At 38.7% G+C, this 20,483-nt stretch overlaps 1 protein-coding gene across 1 annotated transcript; it reads left to right on the top strand.

Moving 5' to 3' along the window:
* The first annotated feature begins 9,922 nt into the window (after positions 1–9,922).
* On the top strand, positions 9,923–11,197 carry LOC131428999 (uncharacterized). Its single transcript, XM_058593055.1, has one exon. The coding sequence runs from the start codon at positions 9,923–9,925 to the stop codon at positions 11,195–11,197; it is 1,275 nt and encodes a 424-aa protein (XP_058449038.1).
* Positions 11,198–20,483: the final 9,286 nt, after the last annotated feature.

Genomic DNA, 20,483 nt, shown 5'->3' with positions numbered 1-20,483 from the left:
TAAAAAGATTTACAATTGCACAAGACGACTTCTTCACTAGAACTGACTAAACTGGCTCATTCCAAATGGTTTTGTTTGTCGATCCTGTTGTGTCAGCATTCCTCATCCGGTTGGTTACTGGTAGCTTGATTGGTTTGTTGGGTCATCGATTTGTCCGTGGTGTACGTGGTATCTTCTGTCCGCGTGTCGGTTATGAATATTGGCTGGTCAGCTGTTTTTGTAGTCTGGTCGCGATATCGAGTTAGGGTACTGGATGGATTTTCCGTAACGTCTCCCTCCTTAAGCATCAAGCGTCCTCGGTTGATTTTTCAAAAGTTCAAATCTCGGTATCGGGATGACTCGTGGTTTTTTACTTTCGGTTTTATTTCCAGTTGTTGTGACTATTATCTCAGTTGCTGTATCACTTGCCTTTGTTGTTGTAGGTGATTTCGGCAACCCATCGATTTGGAGTTTCGTTCGGTATGACTTCCTTCTACAGAGATAAATGGATAAACAAAGAAATGTTAGTGTTAGGAAGCAGAATCCTCCTAGTGTCGCTTCTTTCTGTGTTTGGTGTAATGATAGCTGGATTTCGCTGACTTCTTCCAAGTTTTGTATCCTTGTCAAAAGGTTATCTTCAGCTTTGGTTGTTTCTGACTTCGTTTGAAAGCTTTTGCTGTATATTGGTATGAGATAGTTGTCTTTGTGTATTAGTTCTGGTTTCCCATAGAAGGTTAGATTGTGTATTTTCACTGTACAGTTTTCAATTTCTATTAGTGTTGCTTCGGTTATTGCTTTGGGTTTACCACATGAGTCTGATACTTCGATTTTGCTATTGGTATCTATTAAGATGATGCCTTCTAAGATTTCTATGATTTTCGGGGGTTCTTTCGCTCGTGTAACTGAACATTTTGGTGTTTGATGAACAAGAAGATTAAGGATGCATTCGTCTTCAAGTGGAAGGTGATTACTGCAAATATCGCATTTTGTTGTTTGTATGTAGACTTGGTTTCTGTGTTTCGCTACCAGTTGGATGTGCGTGTTGATGCGGGTCCCGTTGATATTGAGTGTGTGGAGTTCCAGCAAATCGTAGAATTTCTCATCCAGTATAGGGATTTTTATAAGTATAGCTACTTGGTTTCTACTGATTCCTATACTAGCTGTGCAAAAACGAAAAATTTCATCTGTGTAATTTATTTTGATATCTTGATCTTTTAGCTTTTTAAAAATAAAATCCTTTTCTTCTAATGAAAGTATGTTTCTGTTAATAAGGTTTAGTTTGGAGAATTCTACTTGGTCTTCTATATCATTTATCAGTTGGATTATCTCTTCTGTTTTCCAAATAAGGTTTATAAATTCTAAATCTGCTTTAATGCCTTGTGATGAATTGAATTCTCTGAATAATTTTGCGTTAATCTTTTTCAAAATTGCTGTAATATTGTTTATTTTGTTCTGAAAAATTTCATTGATTGTGATCTGTTTCATCTGATTATTAGCGAGTTTGTTTTCCTGCTCGTTTAATATACCTAAATTTTGCTGAATCATATTCAAGTCGTTATTGTCTGGATTTCCTGAAATATATTTTATTGCTGTTCCTAAAGCATCGACTAAACCTCGTTTCTGTCTTCTTGGCATAAGGCTGTATAGTTTATCTTTGGCTAGTTGTATTTTGGATTCGAGTGTGTTTTCTAAATGGTCACTAATTTTTACTGCTTTCGCTATTTTCTCGATATAATTGATGTTGTATTCTAGTGTTTCCAGATCAATTTTGTGTATTATCCTATTGTATCCTATTTTGATTCTGACTGTCTCGATTTTCGTTGCTAGTAGTCCATTAGTGTTTGTTATCTCTTTATATATGGTGGCGTTTATCATGCTGAGTGAGATTATTCTGCAAGTAGAAGGACATTTTAGGTGTTTACTCATTTTAGACGATTTTTGTGGATTTTAATGTCATTATTGTCTTCAAAGGTAAGTTCATTGTCTTGTTTAACTTTTACGATTTTATACAGATTCTTATCTTTTGTTAGTCTTTGTGCTATTTTAATATATTTTTCTTCGCCTGGGTCTAATGTTTTAGGTGGTTGTTTGTGTGCGTTGTTATCCTCGTACTTTGTTCTTCGTTTATCGAGTTCATTTTTAACCTTTGATTGAAGTTTATGAAAATTTTCTGTTATTTCTAAAGTATTTGTTGTATTTAAAGTGTTAAATATTAAATCGCGCGGTTTAGCCTTAGTAGCTTCATGGAAAGTGTTATTGTAGATATCGATCGCGACGTTAACGTGTTCTTTGAGAGAGAGATCGTTGAATTGTTGTTTCGTTGATCTAAATATTTCAATAAGTGTGGAATGGAATCTTTCAACTGTACCGTTCGCGTTAGAATTGCTGGCGAAATGTATTTCGATTCCTAGATCATTTAAGAATCCGATAAAGTCGATTGATCTGAAAGATGGTTCTTGGTCGCTGACTATAGTATTTGGTCTTCCAAACTGACGTATGTGCTCCATTATAGCATTTTTCATATCTATTATTGTTCTTGATTGAAGGTGTATTGCATTTGCAAATTTGGAAAAGGAATCTACTATAGTTAGCCACTTTTGACCTTTCAGGAAAAAGACGTCAATGTGGACTCTATCGAACGGTGTCTCGCCGAAAGTGCTTTTTCTAATTAATTTTGGCGGTTTCCTGTCATATTTTGCTTTTTTGCAAATATCACAGGCACCTATGAAAATTTTGAGCTTTCTTTCGATCTGTGGAAAAAAATATTTTACTAATATTTGGTGCTTGTTCTCCTTTGTGCCTCTATGCCCGTAGTTGTGGACTTCTCTGATGATTTCGTCTTGTTGAGTTTCCATTCTTACGTCTTCTAGGAGTATTTCTGAAATGAGAATCTTGTAGGTTCTGTTAGTGGAGAAATATTTTTTGTAGGTTTCCTGGGCCTGTTGAATTAGTGAAATTGGCATTCTCATGCAGTTTGTTCCTTTTACATGAAGAAAATTCTTGAAAATGTTGATCATGTCGTTTTCTGTAAACTCATGTTTTGATATTATGTGCCGGTGGTATTTTGGAAAAACTTGTTCATACGATGTTATGTCTTTGTTACCTAATTTTAAAATGATTTGATTCCTGAAAAGGTTAATTGGTTTTTCAGTACAGGGTATGAAATAATCATCACTAGTGTCTGCTGAGTGAACTGTTTCTAGATCATCGCATTCACTTGAGGATGGTTCTACTTCTATACTTCTTAGGGAATTAGCGTTTAAAGTCTGATTTTCTGGAACTATGTTGATTCTCGAGAGAGCGTCTGCTACGACGTTTTGCCTGCCGGGTTTGTATACAATCTCATAGTCGAACTCTCCTAGGTTAAGCTTCCATCGAACGATTTTACTGTTCGTGTTGGTTAAGGAATATGTAAGGGGTTGATGGTCTGTAACTAACTTAAATTTTCTTCCGTAAAGATATGGTCGGAAATGCTTTACCGCCCACACGATTGCCAGTAATTCTTTTTCGGTGGTACAGTAATTTTCTTCTGTTTTATTTAATGTCCGTGAGGCGTATGCTATTGGTCTATCTTTTCCTATTGTCCCTTGCGAGAGAACAGCTCCAATCGCATAGTCGCTCGCGTCTGTTGTTAAAATGAATTCCTTACTAAAGTCGGGATATGTTAGTACGGGATCCATGGTTAGTATCTTTTTGCATTTATGAAAACAGTCGTCGATTTCAGGTGTAATTTTGAATTCTATGTCTTTTCTTAGTAATTTTGTCATTGGTTTTACCACCTTCGCGAAGTCTTTTATGAACCTCCGGTAGTAACCTAGCGTGCCCAGAAATTGTCTGACTTCTTTTTCACATTTTGGCATCGGCCAGTCTCTAATTATTTTAATTTTATCCGCGTTAGGCTTCACTCCGTCTTCTGACACCGTGTGTCCTAAAAATTGGACTTCCTTTCTGAAGAACTCACATTTATCCAGTTGTATCTTCAGACCGGCGTCTTTCAACTTTTTCATTACTCGTATCAAGTCTTTTTGGTGCTCTTGCAGTGAGCTAGAGAAAATGATTATGTCGTCCATATAGACGAAACAACACACTCCTATTAGTTCTCGCAAAATGCAATCCATTACTCGCTGAAATGTGGCAGGTGCGTTTTTCAGGCCGAAGGGCATTCTGGTAAATTCGTATTTTCCAGAATTCACGGAAAACGCTGTTTTTTCGGTATCTGCCTCGGCTAGTTGTATCTGGTGAAATCCTGATACTAAGTCGATTGTTGAAAAATATTGAGCTCTACCCAATTTGTCGAGTATGTCTGTTATATCCGGAATCGGATATTTGTCATTTACTGTTTTTTCGTTGAGCTTTCGGTAATCGATCACTAAACGAAATTTTTTTTGTCCAGATGCATCGGCTTTTTTCGGTACTATCCATACGGGAGAGGTGTATGGTGATATCGACTCTTTGATAATGCCGTCTTTTAGCATCTTCTGTACCTGTCTTTGTATCTCTCCTTCAAATATCTGAGGATATTTGTAGGATTTTGTATAAATTGGTATATTGTCCGCTGTCTTAATTTCATGTTTAATTTTATGTGTAAATGTCAATTTTTCAGATTCTGAGTGTAGTATTTCTTTATTTTGATAGATGACGGTTTTTAGCGCTTTCTTTTCTTCGTCGTTTAGATGGTCTTCCCGAAAGTTATATTTTTGGTTAATTTCTTGCTTATTTGGCTCTTGGATTACCTGAAATTTGTCTGTTTTAATTTTAATTTCATTTAAATTAATTTCCAACGGAATGTCGGAATGATTTTGTATAGCTACTATTGCTGTTCTGTTTGTGCTCCGGTAAAGCCCAGGTAATAAAGAAAATTTTCCCAAATTCATTTCGTTTTGTATCCAGAAGTCTCCGTCTTTTACTGTCTGTACTGGGACATATTGAAATTTTTGTTCGGTCAAGTTGATTTTATTCTGAGGTGGAAAACGTTTTTGCATTGTCAACTCCTTTCTTCCGATTTTTATCTTATTTTTAGCTATATCAATCTGTGCTTTGATGTCTCTTAGTGATTCGTAACCAATTAGGCCATCAAAGAACTCGTGAAATTTGAAAATGTAAAATTTAAGTTTTTTATTAATTTGGAAAATGTCGAAGGTGGTTGACTTTTCGATTTTATGCGTTCCGTGTATATTTGTTACTTGTATCCCAGTCTCAGATTTGCAATTTTGTAGGTTAACATGCTCTGGTGAAATATAATTTTTGTTCGCTCCTGTGTCGATCAAAAACTTCATTTCCCCCTTGCTAGTAAGTATCGTAATATATGGTATAAAGTTATTGTTTATTATGTTTCCAGTCCTTTTCCTTCTATTATGTGAAAATTTAACTCGTCTCCTAAGAAAAAGTCGTCGTCATCAGAATCTAAAACTGTTTCATCTAATTGATTAGTATCGTTATCTATCTCTGCTTCTCCCTCGTGTGCATTCACTTGGTTTGATCTAACTGTTCTCATGGATACGTCATCGTCAGTAGCTGGTTTTAAATGTCTGAATTTCCCTCATGGACCGGGTTTTTGTGCATTATGTGAATTGGTCGCGTTGTGAATTTGCGGTGGCTTAGATTTGTTTTGGTAGTTCGGTTTCGAACTCGAACAAGGTGTTTTATTATCGAGTTTCATTCTATAAGCCGCGTTTGCATATTGCACCGTGATATTGTATGCCTCCTCGAGAGACTCGGGTCGGTAACTTCTCACGTGCATGGACAAGGTGTCATTTAGTCCGTCTATGAATCGGGTTACTGACATTAGGCTTATTAGGTTATTTATAGCTCTGGTTGAGTCTTTATAGTCGTCCATGACAGCTGCGGTACTCTTTATCGCTGTGTCTATGGATTTGACTTTATTATAGAACTCACTCAAAGTCTTTTTCCCTTGCCTTACGTAGAAAAGCGATTGAATGTGAGATGTCAGATCTCTTCTGTCGCCGTAGGAGTTTAAAAGAGCCTCCTTGATCGATTGCCAATCTTTAGGGTTTCCGGCTGCAATTAATACTTCTTTGGCTTCTCCTGTTATTTTATTCTTCACGGCTCTAATGATTTGGTTATAATACGGTGTTCCCGTATAACTTCCGAATAACTCTAGCGTATTTTCTGTATCTTCGAGCCATGCTTGAGTTTCTTTTTTATTGCCACTGAACGTAGCTAAATTTTTTATTGGGTCAGGTGTCCGGTAATTTAAAAACGGATCATCTGCCCTTTCGCGCATTGCACTAATTTGTTGTATTAGTGCGTTTTGGTTTTCTGTGAGACTGCGGATTTGCTCCATCAGCTCATCAGCGTTAATTTCCTGTGCCATTTCTCTGTTTTTGTCAAAAGTTTTAGCACGGTTCATAAAATATTTTCTTAGTTGAAATCAAAAGAATTTTTTTTTGTATGAGGTCGAAGTTTACACTAAGTTTTAGCACTTTCTTGTGTTTCAAATATTCACTTTGAAACACTTGTTAGTATTATCACTGTGTTCACTTTTTGTTAATAAGTAAAAAAATTTTACTACTTACAGAAGAGTACTAATCCTCATCTGGAGTTATAGGTGTCGTCTTGGCTGGTTGGTTTGTAGGTTGTGACTGGGTCCTTCCTTCGTTCTGTGTTGCACAAGCTGTATGATATTCACTCAACAGCGGCTTTTTTACCGGTAACACAAGTGTTCACTATGAACTTCACTTAAAAAGGTCTTTCGTTGCCCTTAAATTTTTCTATGAAGCTCTTATTTGCACTAAGATTACTTCACTAGTTTCACTTAAGTCTTCAACTTAATTCCACTCACTTTGCCGTCGACTGCGCCAGTTATAATTCGGGTGGTCCGAGTATGAAAAAAATATAAACTTTATTTAACTCAATAAAAAGATTTACAATTGCACAAGACGACTTCTTCACTAGAACTGACTAAACTGGCTCATTCCAAATGGTTTTGTTTGTCGATCCTGTTGTGTCAGCATTCCTCATCCGGTTGGTTACTGGTAGCTTGATTGGTTTGTTGGGTCATCGATTTGTCCGTGGTGTACGTGGTATCTTCTGTCCGCGTGTCGGTTATGAATATTGGCTGGTCAGCTGTTTTTGTAGTGTGGTCGCGATATCGAGTTAGGGTACTGGATGGATTTTCCGTAACGTATATATACATATATATATATATATATATATATATATATATATATATATATATATATATATATATATATATATATATATATATATATATATATATATATATATATATATATATATAACAGGGCTGAAAATTCACCACTTGTGGCTGAACACCCAATTTAAATCTTAATAATTTAATTTTAACTCATATTCCAATAAATAGTTATTAAAAAAAAAAAAAAAAAAAAAACGGCTCTTTCATGTGGACTAACAATGTTGAGTCCTAAATTGTGAGAGCACACAAACTGCTGGCCTAGCACATTTGCCTTCTCTACTGGTGTGATTAAAGGTATTCCTTCAGCTGCGTCCTGGGGTGACATCAGAGGAGGAATCGGTTTCTGTTTTTTTCTTAAGCAGCTTCGTTTAGGACCAGAAGGGCTTTGAATGTGGGAGAATTTCTCAATGCTTTTGCTGGAAGTTCCTGTTGCGAAGCTCAGATATCCTTTCCTGGATTATCCTAGTTAAGTTGTTATAAGAAGTCTTCTTATCTAGGATGTCAGTTCGTTGATACTGCCTCCGGTAGATATTTCGAAGTCGGATGAGTTTCTTGGTGACACTGTCAATTTGAAGAGAGGAACTCGGTATATGTTGTATTCTAACCGTCCTATCACGAGCGACTGTGATTGAATGCTGGAAGGAAGATAGGGCCACATTGATTTCCATCGGGGAATCTAATGGCAAATCGATATTAATAAGTTGGTCGGCGAATTGTTGAAACTTTACCCAGTTGGTGCGATAATAGTTCTACCGAGGTTGAATAGGCACTGTTTCTAGTGAAGATCCCAACGTCAATATTACTGGTCGGGAGAAAGTTCTCTGAAGACAACCGGAGAGTCTATGGCGAATTTGCTGATGAATATATCCAAAATGGAATGAACTCCCGATCTGGAAAGTCGCGTTGGTTGTTCCGGAGCGAGAATGTTGTACTGTCCAGCTTCGTAATCTTCGGCAAGTACGAATCCGTTTCGATTCTGTCTTTTGTTTCCCCACAGATCATGCCGTGCGTTCAGGTCCCCAGCTATGATGTATTTGTTCTGTCGTCGAGTGAGCATAGCCAGATCTCACTTCAATGATGCACACGTAACATCTCGAAGATAGGTTTGTTTGGGGCAGTACGCTGCAATGATGATGATGGGTCCCATCGTCGTTGTAATCTCAATTCCTATGGCTTTTATAAGTTGCAATGTAAGTCAGCCTTTTAAGCCTGTGCTGAATAGATCGTTTAATGGCAATGGCAACTCCCCCTCCTCTGGTAGTTGTCCTGTCGAGCCTGTGAATCCTGTAGTTGGAAATAAAAATAGAAATTTCAGGGTTAAGATGAGTTTCAGTTAAAATAGCAATATCGGTATTCTTCTCCTGAAGAATGTCGGATAATTCAGCAGTTTCACTCCTGAGTGAGCAAGCATTCCAATTTTCTACAACCAACTCATTATATTGCATATTCGATGATGAATTTGACTAAGGCGTTGATTTGATCTAACCGCGTTCTGCAGTTTCGTAGTTTTGTTGCCATTGTTTCAAAAATGACGATCAGTTGTTCAGCAGAGAATAAGTCACCAGAGTCATCCTTTGCTTGTGGTTGATTATTGCCCCATCGACGAGGGATTTTGGAAAAAGAATCTTTTTGTGATCCAGCGGCTGAATCTTTTGGATTGCTGTGAGGAAGTGGCGGCAAATTTGGAATATCCCTCTTCGGTTGGAGCCGTGGGAAATTAATTTCATCCTTCTGTGGAACATTCTTGCGCGTTGATTGTTTACGGGACGCCTGTTGTCGAATTTTTGTGAACTCAGCACGTTTGGGACACGATTTGCTAGTAGATGGATGGTCGCCTTCACAGGTCACACATTTTACAGCGATGTTATCTAGTAGGCATTAGTTGGTATTGTGTGATACGGCATATTTCTCGCACCTACTTTCCATGTGGCAATTCCTCGCTTCATGGCCGTAGTTCAAACAGTTCGTGCCCTGTGTGACATCCCGATGTACCGGTTTATATTTTTGCCATTCGATGATTATATGGAATAACGATTTTATCGTTTTCAGTTGACTCATGGTGATGGTGCCCTTCTCCAGATGAACCAAGTATAGTTGATCTAGATACTTTGTGTCATAACCAAACAGCAATTCTGGCAGCACTGGAGCTGTCAAAGGCACGAGCACTATCACTCTTGCCAACTCAACAATAACGAGATGATTTCCGCTACGACAGTGAAAGTATCACTCTATGTAAACCACGAGAATAAACTAGATGTAAGGAAATAAAAGCTAGTGTACGAGTTCTTATTCATTACGATTCCCGTTCCTGTCGGTCCGCATCCGATTCTTGGTAGTGTTCCGCCCGATTCACAACAGTTTGGCGACGAGAAGTACGGAACTGCGCGAAAGTTCGAAGTGTGTTTCTGCTGTGTTCTACGTTGCGTTCGGCAGATTGGAGCATTTTGCTAACATGGTGGACCAGCCAGGTGATGGACCTGCCGCTGGCGTTGCTGTGGTACCGGTTACGTTTTCATTTGAGCCGTTCTATGCTGCCACATCGAAATTTGATCGATGGGTGGAGCGGCTGCAAGTTTCCTTTCGGATTTACCACGTTCAAGATGCCAATAAGCGCGATTACCTTCTTCATCATATGGGAGGTGCTATCTATGACGTGCTATGTAACAAGCTGAAGAACGCCGAACCGGACACAAAAAGTTTTGATGAGATTGTGGCTCTGCTGAAGGATCATTTCAGCTGGAGCACGAGTCTTTGAGTGAGTACCTAATGGATTTGGAGAAACTTGCTCAAACGTGCTATTTCGAAGATCACTTGGACAAAGCCATACGGAACCAGTTCGTATTTGGCATCCGGAATCGTGTGATACAGTCGCGGTTGCTGGAAGTTAGAAATTTGACCCTGGACAGGCAAAGGGTCACCGATGAGTTGCACGGATCCCGATCGAAGAACGAGGTGCAACACATCGAGCACAGATACAAGAAAATGAAAAAGAAGAAGTCTTTCCAGTTGGCGAGTCAGTCGAGTACAAGCCAGCATTCAAGCAAATTTAATGGATCGAAAAACAATGTTTCCGTTGTGGATGTTCTGATCACTTTGCGGACAAGTGCAAACACAAGACGACCGTTTGCAATTTCTGCCAAAAAAGGGACACTTGAGAAAGTGTGCCAGTCCAAGGCCAAGGAAACGGGGACAGATGAAGCACACCACTTGGAGGAACACTGCGTTGTCAAGAACGTGTTTCAGATGAACGCTGTTCGAAGTCATGCTGGTAAGTTTTTGTTGGATGTGGTGATTAATCACAGAACGCTGACATTCGAGGTTGTCACCGGGTCGCCCGTATACCTGGTTAACCTACGTGACAAACGACTTTATTTCAATGACTTCAAAATTATCCCCACTACTTTACAGCTAATAAGTTACTGCGGTAATTATATCGGTGTACTTGGTAAAATGATGGTAAACATTGTTGCCGATGGTGAAGAACTCACACTGCCTCTGCACGTCGCGGAATCGAGCAGGCACCCCCTGCTGGGTTGCGACTGGTTGCTCGTATTGAATGTAGATTTCATTCGCGTATTCAGACCCGGTACACATTCGGTTTCTTACTGTGACGGTAGGGATCACTACATCGCCAGTGCGTTGAATGATTTACTGAAAATGTTCTCACATGTTTTCGATAAACGCGTTGGTAAAATTAAGGGGATTCAAGCTTCGCTGACCGTTCGAAAGGATACCAAGCCGATGTACGTGAAGGCTAGATCAGTTCAATTTGCAGTGCGTGGTGCGGTCGAGAAAGAGATCGACCAGTTCGTAAGTGATGGTATCTGGGAAATGGTGGATCACTCTGAGTGGGCCACTCCTGTCGTTCCAGTGAAAAAGACGGGCGGTAGGATACGATTGTGCGGTGACTATAAAATCACACTGAATCCGTTCTTGCAAGTTGACGATCATCCTTTTCCTACGTGGAAGAACTTTTCGCAACCGTTGCGGGGGGAGAGACCTTTTCAAAGCTGGATCTATCCCAGGCCTATTTGCAACTAGAAGTCTGCCCGAAGGATAGAGATTTACTTACTCTAAGCACTCATCGCGGTCTTTTCCGTCCCACGAGACTAATGTACGGTGTCGCTTCCGCTCTGGCTATATATCAGCGTCTTGTGGAGCAGATTCTCCAAGACATACCAGGTGTAACTGTCTTTATCGACGATATTCGTGTCACTAGCCCTGACAGTAAGACACACTTGCTTAGACATGAAAAGGTGTTCAAACGGTTGGATAGGTACAATTTGCGCGTAAATAGAGAGAAGTGTGACTTCTTCTCAGATCGAATCGAGTGTTGCGGTTATATGGTTGATAAAGAAGGAATTCACAAGTTGCGTGTTAAGTGGAACAAATTCAGAATATGCCGGTTCCCAAAAACAAGGACCAGGTTCGATCTTTTGTTGGACTGATAACTTACTATGGTCGATTTTTCCCTAATCTTAGTACAATTCTGTATCCACTCAATAACCTTCTGAAAGAGGACGTCCCATTTGTTTGGAGTAAGGAGTGTGAGAAGTCTTTTGCGTTCGTTAAGAAGGAAATGCAGTCTGATGGGGTTTTAGTCCACTATGACCCCACAGTTCCACTGGTGTTAGCCACCGATGCTTCGCCCTACGGTGTAGGGGCGGTCCTCAGTCATCAGTATCCTGATGGGACTGAACGACCATTGCAGTACACTTCGCAGACTCTTACTCGAACACAGCAAAGGTATTCGCAGATCGATAAAGAAGCTTCCTCGATCATTTTCGGTATTCGGAAGTTCTACCAATACTTGTATAGTCGTCGATTCACCCTTGTGACTGATAATAAGCCCATCAGTCAAATCTTCTCAGAATCCAAGGGACTCCCAACTATGTCCGCAATGTGAATGCAGCACTATGCGGCATTTCTGTTAGCTTTCGACTACAAGATCCACCACCGTCGGTCATCGGACCATTTCAACGCTGATGCAATGTCTCGCTTACCCTTACCCCGAACCGATTCTGAATCGGAGATTGAGGAACCTGATGCTGTTGAGGTGAATACAATACAAACGCTTTCGCCTACAGTTGACGAACTAGGTGCAGCTACTCTTTCGGATGACAGTGTTAATGAGTTAGTACGTGCTCTAAGATCGGGAAAGGGAGTCGACGGTAAATTCCGGTAAATTGTTAGGGACTGTCCGACCTGCAAGCTACCAAGGCTAATCCGCCAAAAGTTTCGTTCCACTGTTGGGATACACCGAGTGAACCGTTTCAAAGGGTTCATGCGGACTATGCTGGTCTATTCCTGGGATTTTATTACCTGATTTTGGTTGATGCGTTCTCAAAATGGCCTGCTGTTTTCGTGGTCAAGAACATGACTACAGATACAACAATTCGTGTGTGCAGAGTTTTTTTAGTACTTATGGTCTTCCATCGGTTTTCGTGAGTGACAATGGGCCTCAGATTGTTTCGGCAGATTTTAAAAAGTTCCTAACACTGAACGGTGTTGTCCAGAAACTCAGTGCACCATACCACCCGGCCACAAATGGACAGGCTGAGCGTTTCATACAGACGATGAAAGCTAGGCTCAAATCTTTGCATTGCTATCGCTCTGAGGTACAAAGCGAGATTTGCAACATTCTCATGGCGTATCGTAAAATGATTCACCCTGTAGTGCACGAGAAAGGAGCTTCTTTTGCGGGGAAGAGCTGTCATAACCAAACAGCAATTCTGGCAGCACTGGAGCTGTCAAAGGCACGAGCACTATCACTCTTGCAAACTCAACAATAACGAGATGATTTCCGCTACAACAGTGAAAGTATCACTCTATGTAAACCACGAGAATAAACTAGATGTAAGGATAAAAAGCTAGTGTACGCGTTCTTATTCATTACGATTCCCGTTCCTGTCGGTTCGCATCCAATTCTTGGTAGTGTTCCGCCCGATTCACAACACTCTGTGTCTGTGTTGTGTCGTTTCATTTTAAACACCATACCAGGCTTTAGTCCAGCCTCCGACAGTGCCTGCTTTAGTTTGGCTTCCATCATGTCGAGTAGTCCTCGAAGTACAACTTTCATAGGTTTGTTGGCGACAATGTCGTGTGTGAAGTATTCCGCTTTTGTCTGCTTCACGTACAATTTCACTGTTTTCTAGTGGTTCAAAGCCGGAACAGTTATTTTGTAGCCTTCAGTACATAAACGGATTGTTGCCTGTAGTCCTTTGCTGATCAGCGTGTTGAAATCCTAGCGTAGAGTCGGTGGGAAGCCCTTCAGGTAGAAAGGTGGCATTTTTTCCTTCTGCAGTTCCTCTTCAACATCAACTGGCATATCAACGTATTGGTTGCTACTCAGTAAGCGGTCGTTTATCTGTACATCACTTGGCTTCAGACGCTTAGCATCCTTTGGGTCCTTCTCTGATCTATGGCGCGTTTTACCCATAGCTTGGGTAGTAGACAGCTGCGAATAAACGATAAAACAAAATAGAAATAGGTCGTAGAAGTTTATTCGTCTATCCACATCGAGTGTTAGATGACGAATTGTATGTTTACAATCGAATGCTGTGCAATCATTTATAGTGCTTCGCATGTTTTTTGATCGACAGGTTCGCTTAGACAACAAGTCAAATCAACGACCTTAAATTTACAGAACATACCTGAAAATCAAAAAACCGTTACAAATGCCACGCCTAATTCTTCTAAGGCACTTATTTCTTCGAATTTAAAACTAAATACAGGTTCGCCTGCCAATTCGTCTTCTAACGAAAACGATTTATTGACAGGTAGATCGACCTCGTCATCATCTTCTTCTAATGTCACTTATGCCAGCATAACAGGTAGAAATCTACCACTTAATTCTTCTAATGTAAATAATCAAAACACAGGACCGCCTTGCAGTTCATCTTCTAACGAAAACAATTTATTAATAGGTAGATCGGCCGTATCATCTTCTTCTAATGGCAGTCTACCTACAAATATTCCTTCAATGCCATTCGCTTCTTTAAATGAAGTTGATTTAGGCGATTTAACTGAAAATAAAATGATCTACCTACAAGATCAACTTTTTCAAATGATCATCCGAATGAATTCGACTTCATCACTTTTTGAAGCATTTCAAATCGGATGGCAATTCGCAAATAATATCATAATAAATTTAAAATTTAACAGTGATGTGAAATAATTATTTGAATATTTAAAATTGGAATGCTCGATCTTTGAAATCGAGTGAAGATAAATTTTATAATTTTCTCAAAGTTCACAAAATTCATATTGCCATTGTGACAGAAACTTTTCTTAAACCAAATGTCAAATTAAAAAGTAATCCACATGATGTGGTTCATCGATTTGACAGGTTTACTGGAATGGGTGGTGGAGTTGCCATTTTTGTCCAACGGCAAATTAAACATCGAATTTTACCTTCTCTCAATACTAAAGTTATTGAAAGCTTGGGAATCGAAGTTGAAACCATTCATGGAATTTATTTCATCGCTGGAACATATTTGCCATTCCAATGCACCTGCGAACAATTAAATTTCTTTAAAGGCGATTTTCAAAAACTCACAAGATATCGACCGAAATTTTTCGTAATAGGGGACTTAAATGCTAAGCATGTCCAGTGGAATTGTAGGCAAAATAACAGTAATGGTAAAATACTTCATAATCAACTCTCAGCTGGTTACTTCACAGTTCTTCATCCCAGTAATCCGACTTGTTTCTCTTCCGTGAAAAACCCGTCTACAATTGATATGGTTCTAACAGATCAAAGTCACATTTGTAGTGAACCGATTACACATGCGGACTTTGACTCAGATCATCTTCCTGTAACATTCAGACTTTCCAACGAAGCTTTAATTAATCCAATTAGTTCGATATTCAACTATCATAGAGCTAATTGGTTGGGTTACAGATCTTACATTGAAAATCATGTGGATCATGAAACTATTTTAGAAAATTCTGCGGACATCGACACAGCAATTGATAATTTGAATCATTATATTATCGAGCCTAGAAATCTAAATCTAAAAACTAAATTAAATTCTCCTATCATCGATGACAATCTTCAACTGCTCATTCGTTCTCGTGATCCTGCTATGAAAAACATAGTTAAGGATTTACAAAAAGAAATTAAACATAGATTTACTCTTTTGCGAAATGATAATTTCGCTAAAGAAGTTGAACAAATTAAACCATATTCCAAACCTTTCTGGAAACTTTCTAAGGTTCTTAAGAAACCTCAAAAACCAATTCCTGCTCTCAAGGAAGGAAATCAAATACTTCTTACAAATGGCGAAAAAGCTCAAAAACTTGCTCAGCAGTTCGAGAGTGTACATAATTTTAATTTGAACGTTGTGAGTCCTATTGAAAATGAAGTCTCACTGAAATATGATCATATTTCAATCCAAGTGTTATCACAAGATGACATTATTGAGACGAATTTTGATGAAATTAAATCAATTATTAGGAAACTTAAAAACATGAAGGCTCCTGGTAATGATGAAATTTTTAATATTCTTATTAAAAATCTTCCCGATGTTGCCTTGAGACTCCTGGTTAAAATTTTCAACAAGTGTTTTTCATTAGCTTACTTCCCAAAAAATGGAAAAACGCTAAAGTAATTTCTATCCTCAAACCTGATAAAAATCCAGCAGAAACATCAAGTTATCGACCAATTAGCTTACTTTCTTCTATCAGTAAACTTTTTGAAAAAATTATCATGTTGAGAATGTTGTCTCATATAAATGAGAATTCAATTTTTTTACCAGAGCAGTTTGGATTTCGTCATGAACATTCAACTACTCATCAACTTGTCAGAGTAACGAACATGATAAAAGCAAATAAATCTTCTGGGTTATCCACTGGAGTTGCTCTTCTAGACATAGAAAAAGCATTCGACAGTGTTTGGCACAAAGGTTTAATAGCAAAAATGTCTGATTTCCAGTTTCATATATATTTGATCAAAATGATTCAAAATTATTTAACTGGTCGTACTCTTCAGGTTAGTTATCAGAACTGTAAATCTGAATTGCTACCCGTACGAGCAGGTGTTCCGCAGGGTTTGGGCGTAGCTCCAATCTTTTTCGGGGAAGAGCTGTCATAACCAAACAGCAATTCTGGCAGCACTCTTGCAAACTCAACAATAACGAGATGATTTCCGCTACAACAGTGAAAGTATCACTCTATGTAAACCACGAGAATAAACTAGATGTAAGGATAAAAAGCTAGTGTACGCGTTCTTATTCATTACGATTCCCGTTCCTGTCGGCTCGCATCCAATTCTTGGTAGTGTTCCGTCCGATTCACAACACTCTGTGTCCGTGTTGTGTCGTTTCATTTTAAACACCATACCAGGCTTTAGTCCAGCCTCCGACAGTGCCTGCTTTAGTTTGGCTTCCATCATGTCGGGTAGTCCTCGAAGTACAACTTTTATAGGTTTGTTGGCGACAATATCGTGTGTGAAGTATTCCGCTTTTGTCTGCTTCACGTACAATTTCACTATTTTCTAGTGGTTCAAAGCCGGAACAGTTATTTTGTAGCCTTCAGTACATAAACGGATTGTTGCCTGTAGTCCTTTGCTGATCAGCGTGTTGAAATCCTAGCGTAGAGTCGGTGGGAAGCCCTTCAGGTAGAAAGGTGGCATTTTTTCCTTCTGCAGTTCCTCTTCAACATCAACTGGCATATCAACGTATTGGTTGCTACTCAGTAAGCGGTCGTTTATCTGTACATCACTTGGCTTCAGACGCTTAGCATCCTTTGGGTCCTTCTCGGATCTATGGCGCGTTTTACCCATAGCTTGGGTAGTAGACAGCTGCGAATAAACGATAAAACAAAATAGAAATAGGTCGTAGAAGTTTATTCGTCTATCCACATCGAGTGTTAGATGACGAATTGTATGTTTACAATCGAATGCTGTGCTATCATTTATAGTGCTTCGCATTGTATATTTTAACAAACACACACTGCGTGCCTTGGACTTACTTCGCTAACGCTGTCTACGAACAATAATAGTGATAGCTTGAGATCTAATGAGTGACAGTGGTTGGGATTGTTCCGATGCAGTGGTTCTGCTTCTTCGGCAACAGTAAGTGTGTTAGTGCGTACTTTTTTACGAGTGAGGCTTCGGTGGAAGTGGATTTAGTTGGCCGATATACTGGTTACTGTCTTGTCGGTTCATGTTTTTTGATCGACAGGTTCAGCGCGATTCTCTTGCGGTGTTGTGGGTGATTGGGCGCACCTCTGGCTGTGCGATTGATTAAGGTAGGTGTCCATTAATCTTGTCGACAATTTGGCCAGTGCTGGTTGCCGTGCTTTGGTCATTTGTTTGTTTCCCCTCCTGGAGTTTGTTTTACCATATTGGTGAGCATTTCGTTCAGTAATTCTTTATGGTTGTAATCGAATATATCGTCATCTGTGTTTATTGTTTGCTTGCGTCTAGATTACTAATTGTTGTGATGGATTAGGAAGGTATGGCTGATGAAATGTCCTATGGAATTTGTCATCAGCCTGGGACCAACAAGAATGATTTTTCTACATGTTTGTACTGTTTTACGTCTGTTTACCGTAAATGTCGGGGTATAGTGGGTGTAGCGGCTCGGCGGGCCAAACAACCCCGATTTTTGTTTAGTAAAGTGTACTGACATTTACAAACGTATTACTGATATGCATAAAAATGAAAAATATTTTATCTCATCAATGAGCTATAAACTTAATGCTACTGTCTATGCCGCGGGGGCTGAGCAGATGCAACAACTTCGGGATGAAGTTATTGTCATAACTAGTGCAGTGGAGTCTTCGTAGAATTTCTTGTCTGAGAAGTTCGATACAATAGTTTCGGATTTAAAGGTCTTGAAGTCTGAGAATGAGCGTCTGCAACTAGAAATCGATACATTAAAGCATTCACTATCATCGCTGACTGCTACTGTTAATAAAATTGAAAATAATTATGCAAAGGGAAATAAAAAACCGTAGCAAATAACGCAATGATATTCGGCTTTCCCTCACTCCCCAATGAAAATGTGGGGGAGCTTGTGTTGAAAACATTCAAATGTCTTGGTGTTAGTTTGTCCCGCGATTCCGTTGTTTCGTCATCCCTATTCTATGCGGGTAATAAAAACAGCGGCGCTCCTATTCCAATAAGAGTGGTCTTCAAAGACGAAGCTATTAGAGAAATAGTTCTAGACAAGAAGCAGGAACATGACCCCCTGATCGCTACTGCTGTTGACAAATCCTTTAAGACTAATGGAACTGAAATTAAAGTGGCAGTTCATGAGGAGTTGTCAACTGCTTCTTTGGAACTGTTAAAAAACATGCGAAAATTTAAAAAATTGTTAAATATTAAGTATGTTTGGCTAGGTCGTGGTGGAGTTATATTAGTAAAAAAGGATGACCATAATAAATTGGAAAAAAATCGTGATAAAATAGATCTTGATCGTGTTTTAGATTTTTACCGATCCACATAATTTAAGTCTCCTTCCCCAAATCAAGTACCACTCAAGCGTAAAATAACTTAATTCAGCATTGCTTGGTTTTGCCCCTTCCCAAGTAATACTTATGAAAAAAATAGCGAATGGTACTTCTAAACCACGCTCTGGAATTTCCCATGAACTTTGCCAAATACACTTCAATCGAAGTGATTTAAACAATTTGAAAACTTTAGAAAAAGTACGTTTCATTTCCCGCATTAAAATTCATTGGGAACGTTATAAACGGCATAACCGTATTGTAAACTTAACGCAATGTCGTCGTTGTCAAGACTTCGGCCATGGAACCAAAAATTGTCATATGGATATACGGTGTTTGAATTGTGGTAAATCGCATTCGAAAGTAGTTTGTCCAATGAATGAAACCGCTGATAAATTTTCATGTTCAATTTGCAATGGAAATCATAAATCAAATTATTTGAAATGTCCTGTCAGGGAATGAATTTTAAACGCTCGTTCGCTTAGACAACAAGTCAAATCAACGACCTTAAATTTACAGAACATACCTGAAAATCAAAAAACCGTTACAAATGCCACGCCTAATTCTTCTAAGGCACTTAGTTCTTCGCATTTAAAACAAAATACAGGTACGCCTGTCAATTCGTCTTCTAACGAAAACAATTTATTGACAGGTAGATCGACCTCGTCATCATCTTCTTCTAATGTCACTTATGCCAGTATAACAGGTAGAAATCTACCACTTAATTCTTCTAATGTAAATAATCAAAACACAGGACCGTCTTGCAGTTCATCTTCTAACGAAAACAATTTATTAATAGGTAGATCGGCCGTATCATCTTCTTCTAATGGCAGTCTACCTACAAATATTCCTTCAATGCCATTCGCTTCTTTAAATGAAGTTGATTTAGGCGATATAACTGAAAACTACTGTCTATCTACCTACAAGATCAACTTTTTCAAATGATCATCCGAATGAATTCGACTTCATCACTTTTTGAAGCATTTCAAATCGGATGGCAATTCGCAAATAATATTATAATGAATTTAAAATTTAACAGTGATGTTAAATAATTATTTGAATATTTAAAATTGGAAATCGAGTGAAGATAAATTTTATAATTTTTTCAAAGTTCACAAAATTCATATTTTCATTGTGACAGAAACTTTTCTTAAACCAAATGTCAAATTGAAAAGTAATCCACATGATGTGGTTCATCGATTTGACAGGTTTACTGGAATGGGTGGTGGAGTTGCCATTTTTGTCCAACGGCAAATTAAACATCGAATTTTACCTTCTCTCAATACTAAAGTTATTGAAAGCTTGGGAATCGAAGTTGAAACCATTCATGGAATTTATTTCATCGCTGGAACATATTTGCCATTCCAATGCACCGGTGAACAATAAAATTTCTTTAAAGGCGATTTGCAAAAACTCACAAGATATCGACCGAAATTTTTCGTAATAGGGGACTTAAGGTAGCGCTTCGCCGTGGTCACGGGAGTTCGCTGCCTATCCCGGGGTTTCATGCACTTTACCTAAAATTGTGAGAAAACGGGGAAGAAAACGGAAATTCCAAGAACATACGATTCTAGATAAATAATTTTTCTATCGATTCGTATATAAATTGTGCCTGATAAACGTTTTTATCGAAAGATTTCGTGCGAGTTATAAAAATAAGTTTTTCCTTATTTTTTCGCACGCACACACTGTCCACGCATGCATTGGGGTGTGCAAAATGTCACATGCGGTAGACGCCAACAACATTTCTTTTGTTTTCGTTGTTTGTTCTCTCTGCGTAAACGTTGAATATAGATGAGTAGAAAATGTAAGTAAGTGTTACTACTTTGTAAAATAATGTCTATTCATGTTTCAGTAGAACCAGAAATCAGTA

The sequence above is a fragment of the Malaya genurostris genome, chromosome 2 (genome assembly GCF_030247185.1).
Source record: "Malaya genurostris strain Urasoe2022 chromosome 2, Malgen_1.1, whole genome shotgun sequence".
Lineage (NCBI taxonomy): Eukaryota > Metazoa > Arthropoda > Insecta > Diptera > Culicidae > Malaya > Malaya genurostris.
Note: the sequence above shows the minus strand (reverse complement) of the source record. Positions and strands in the feature narration are given on the sequence as shown.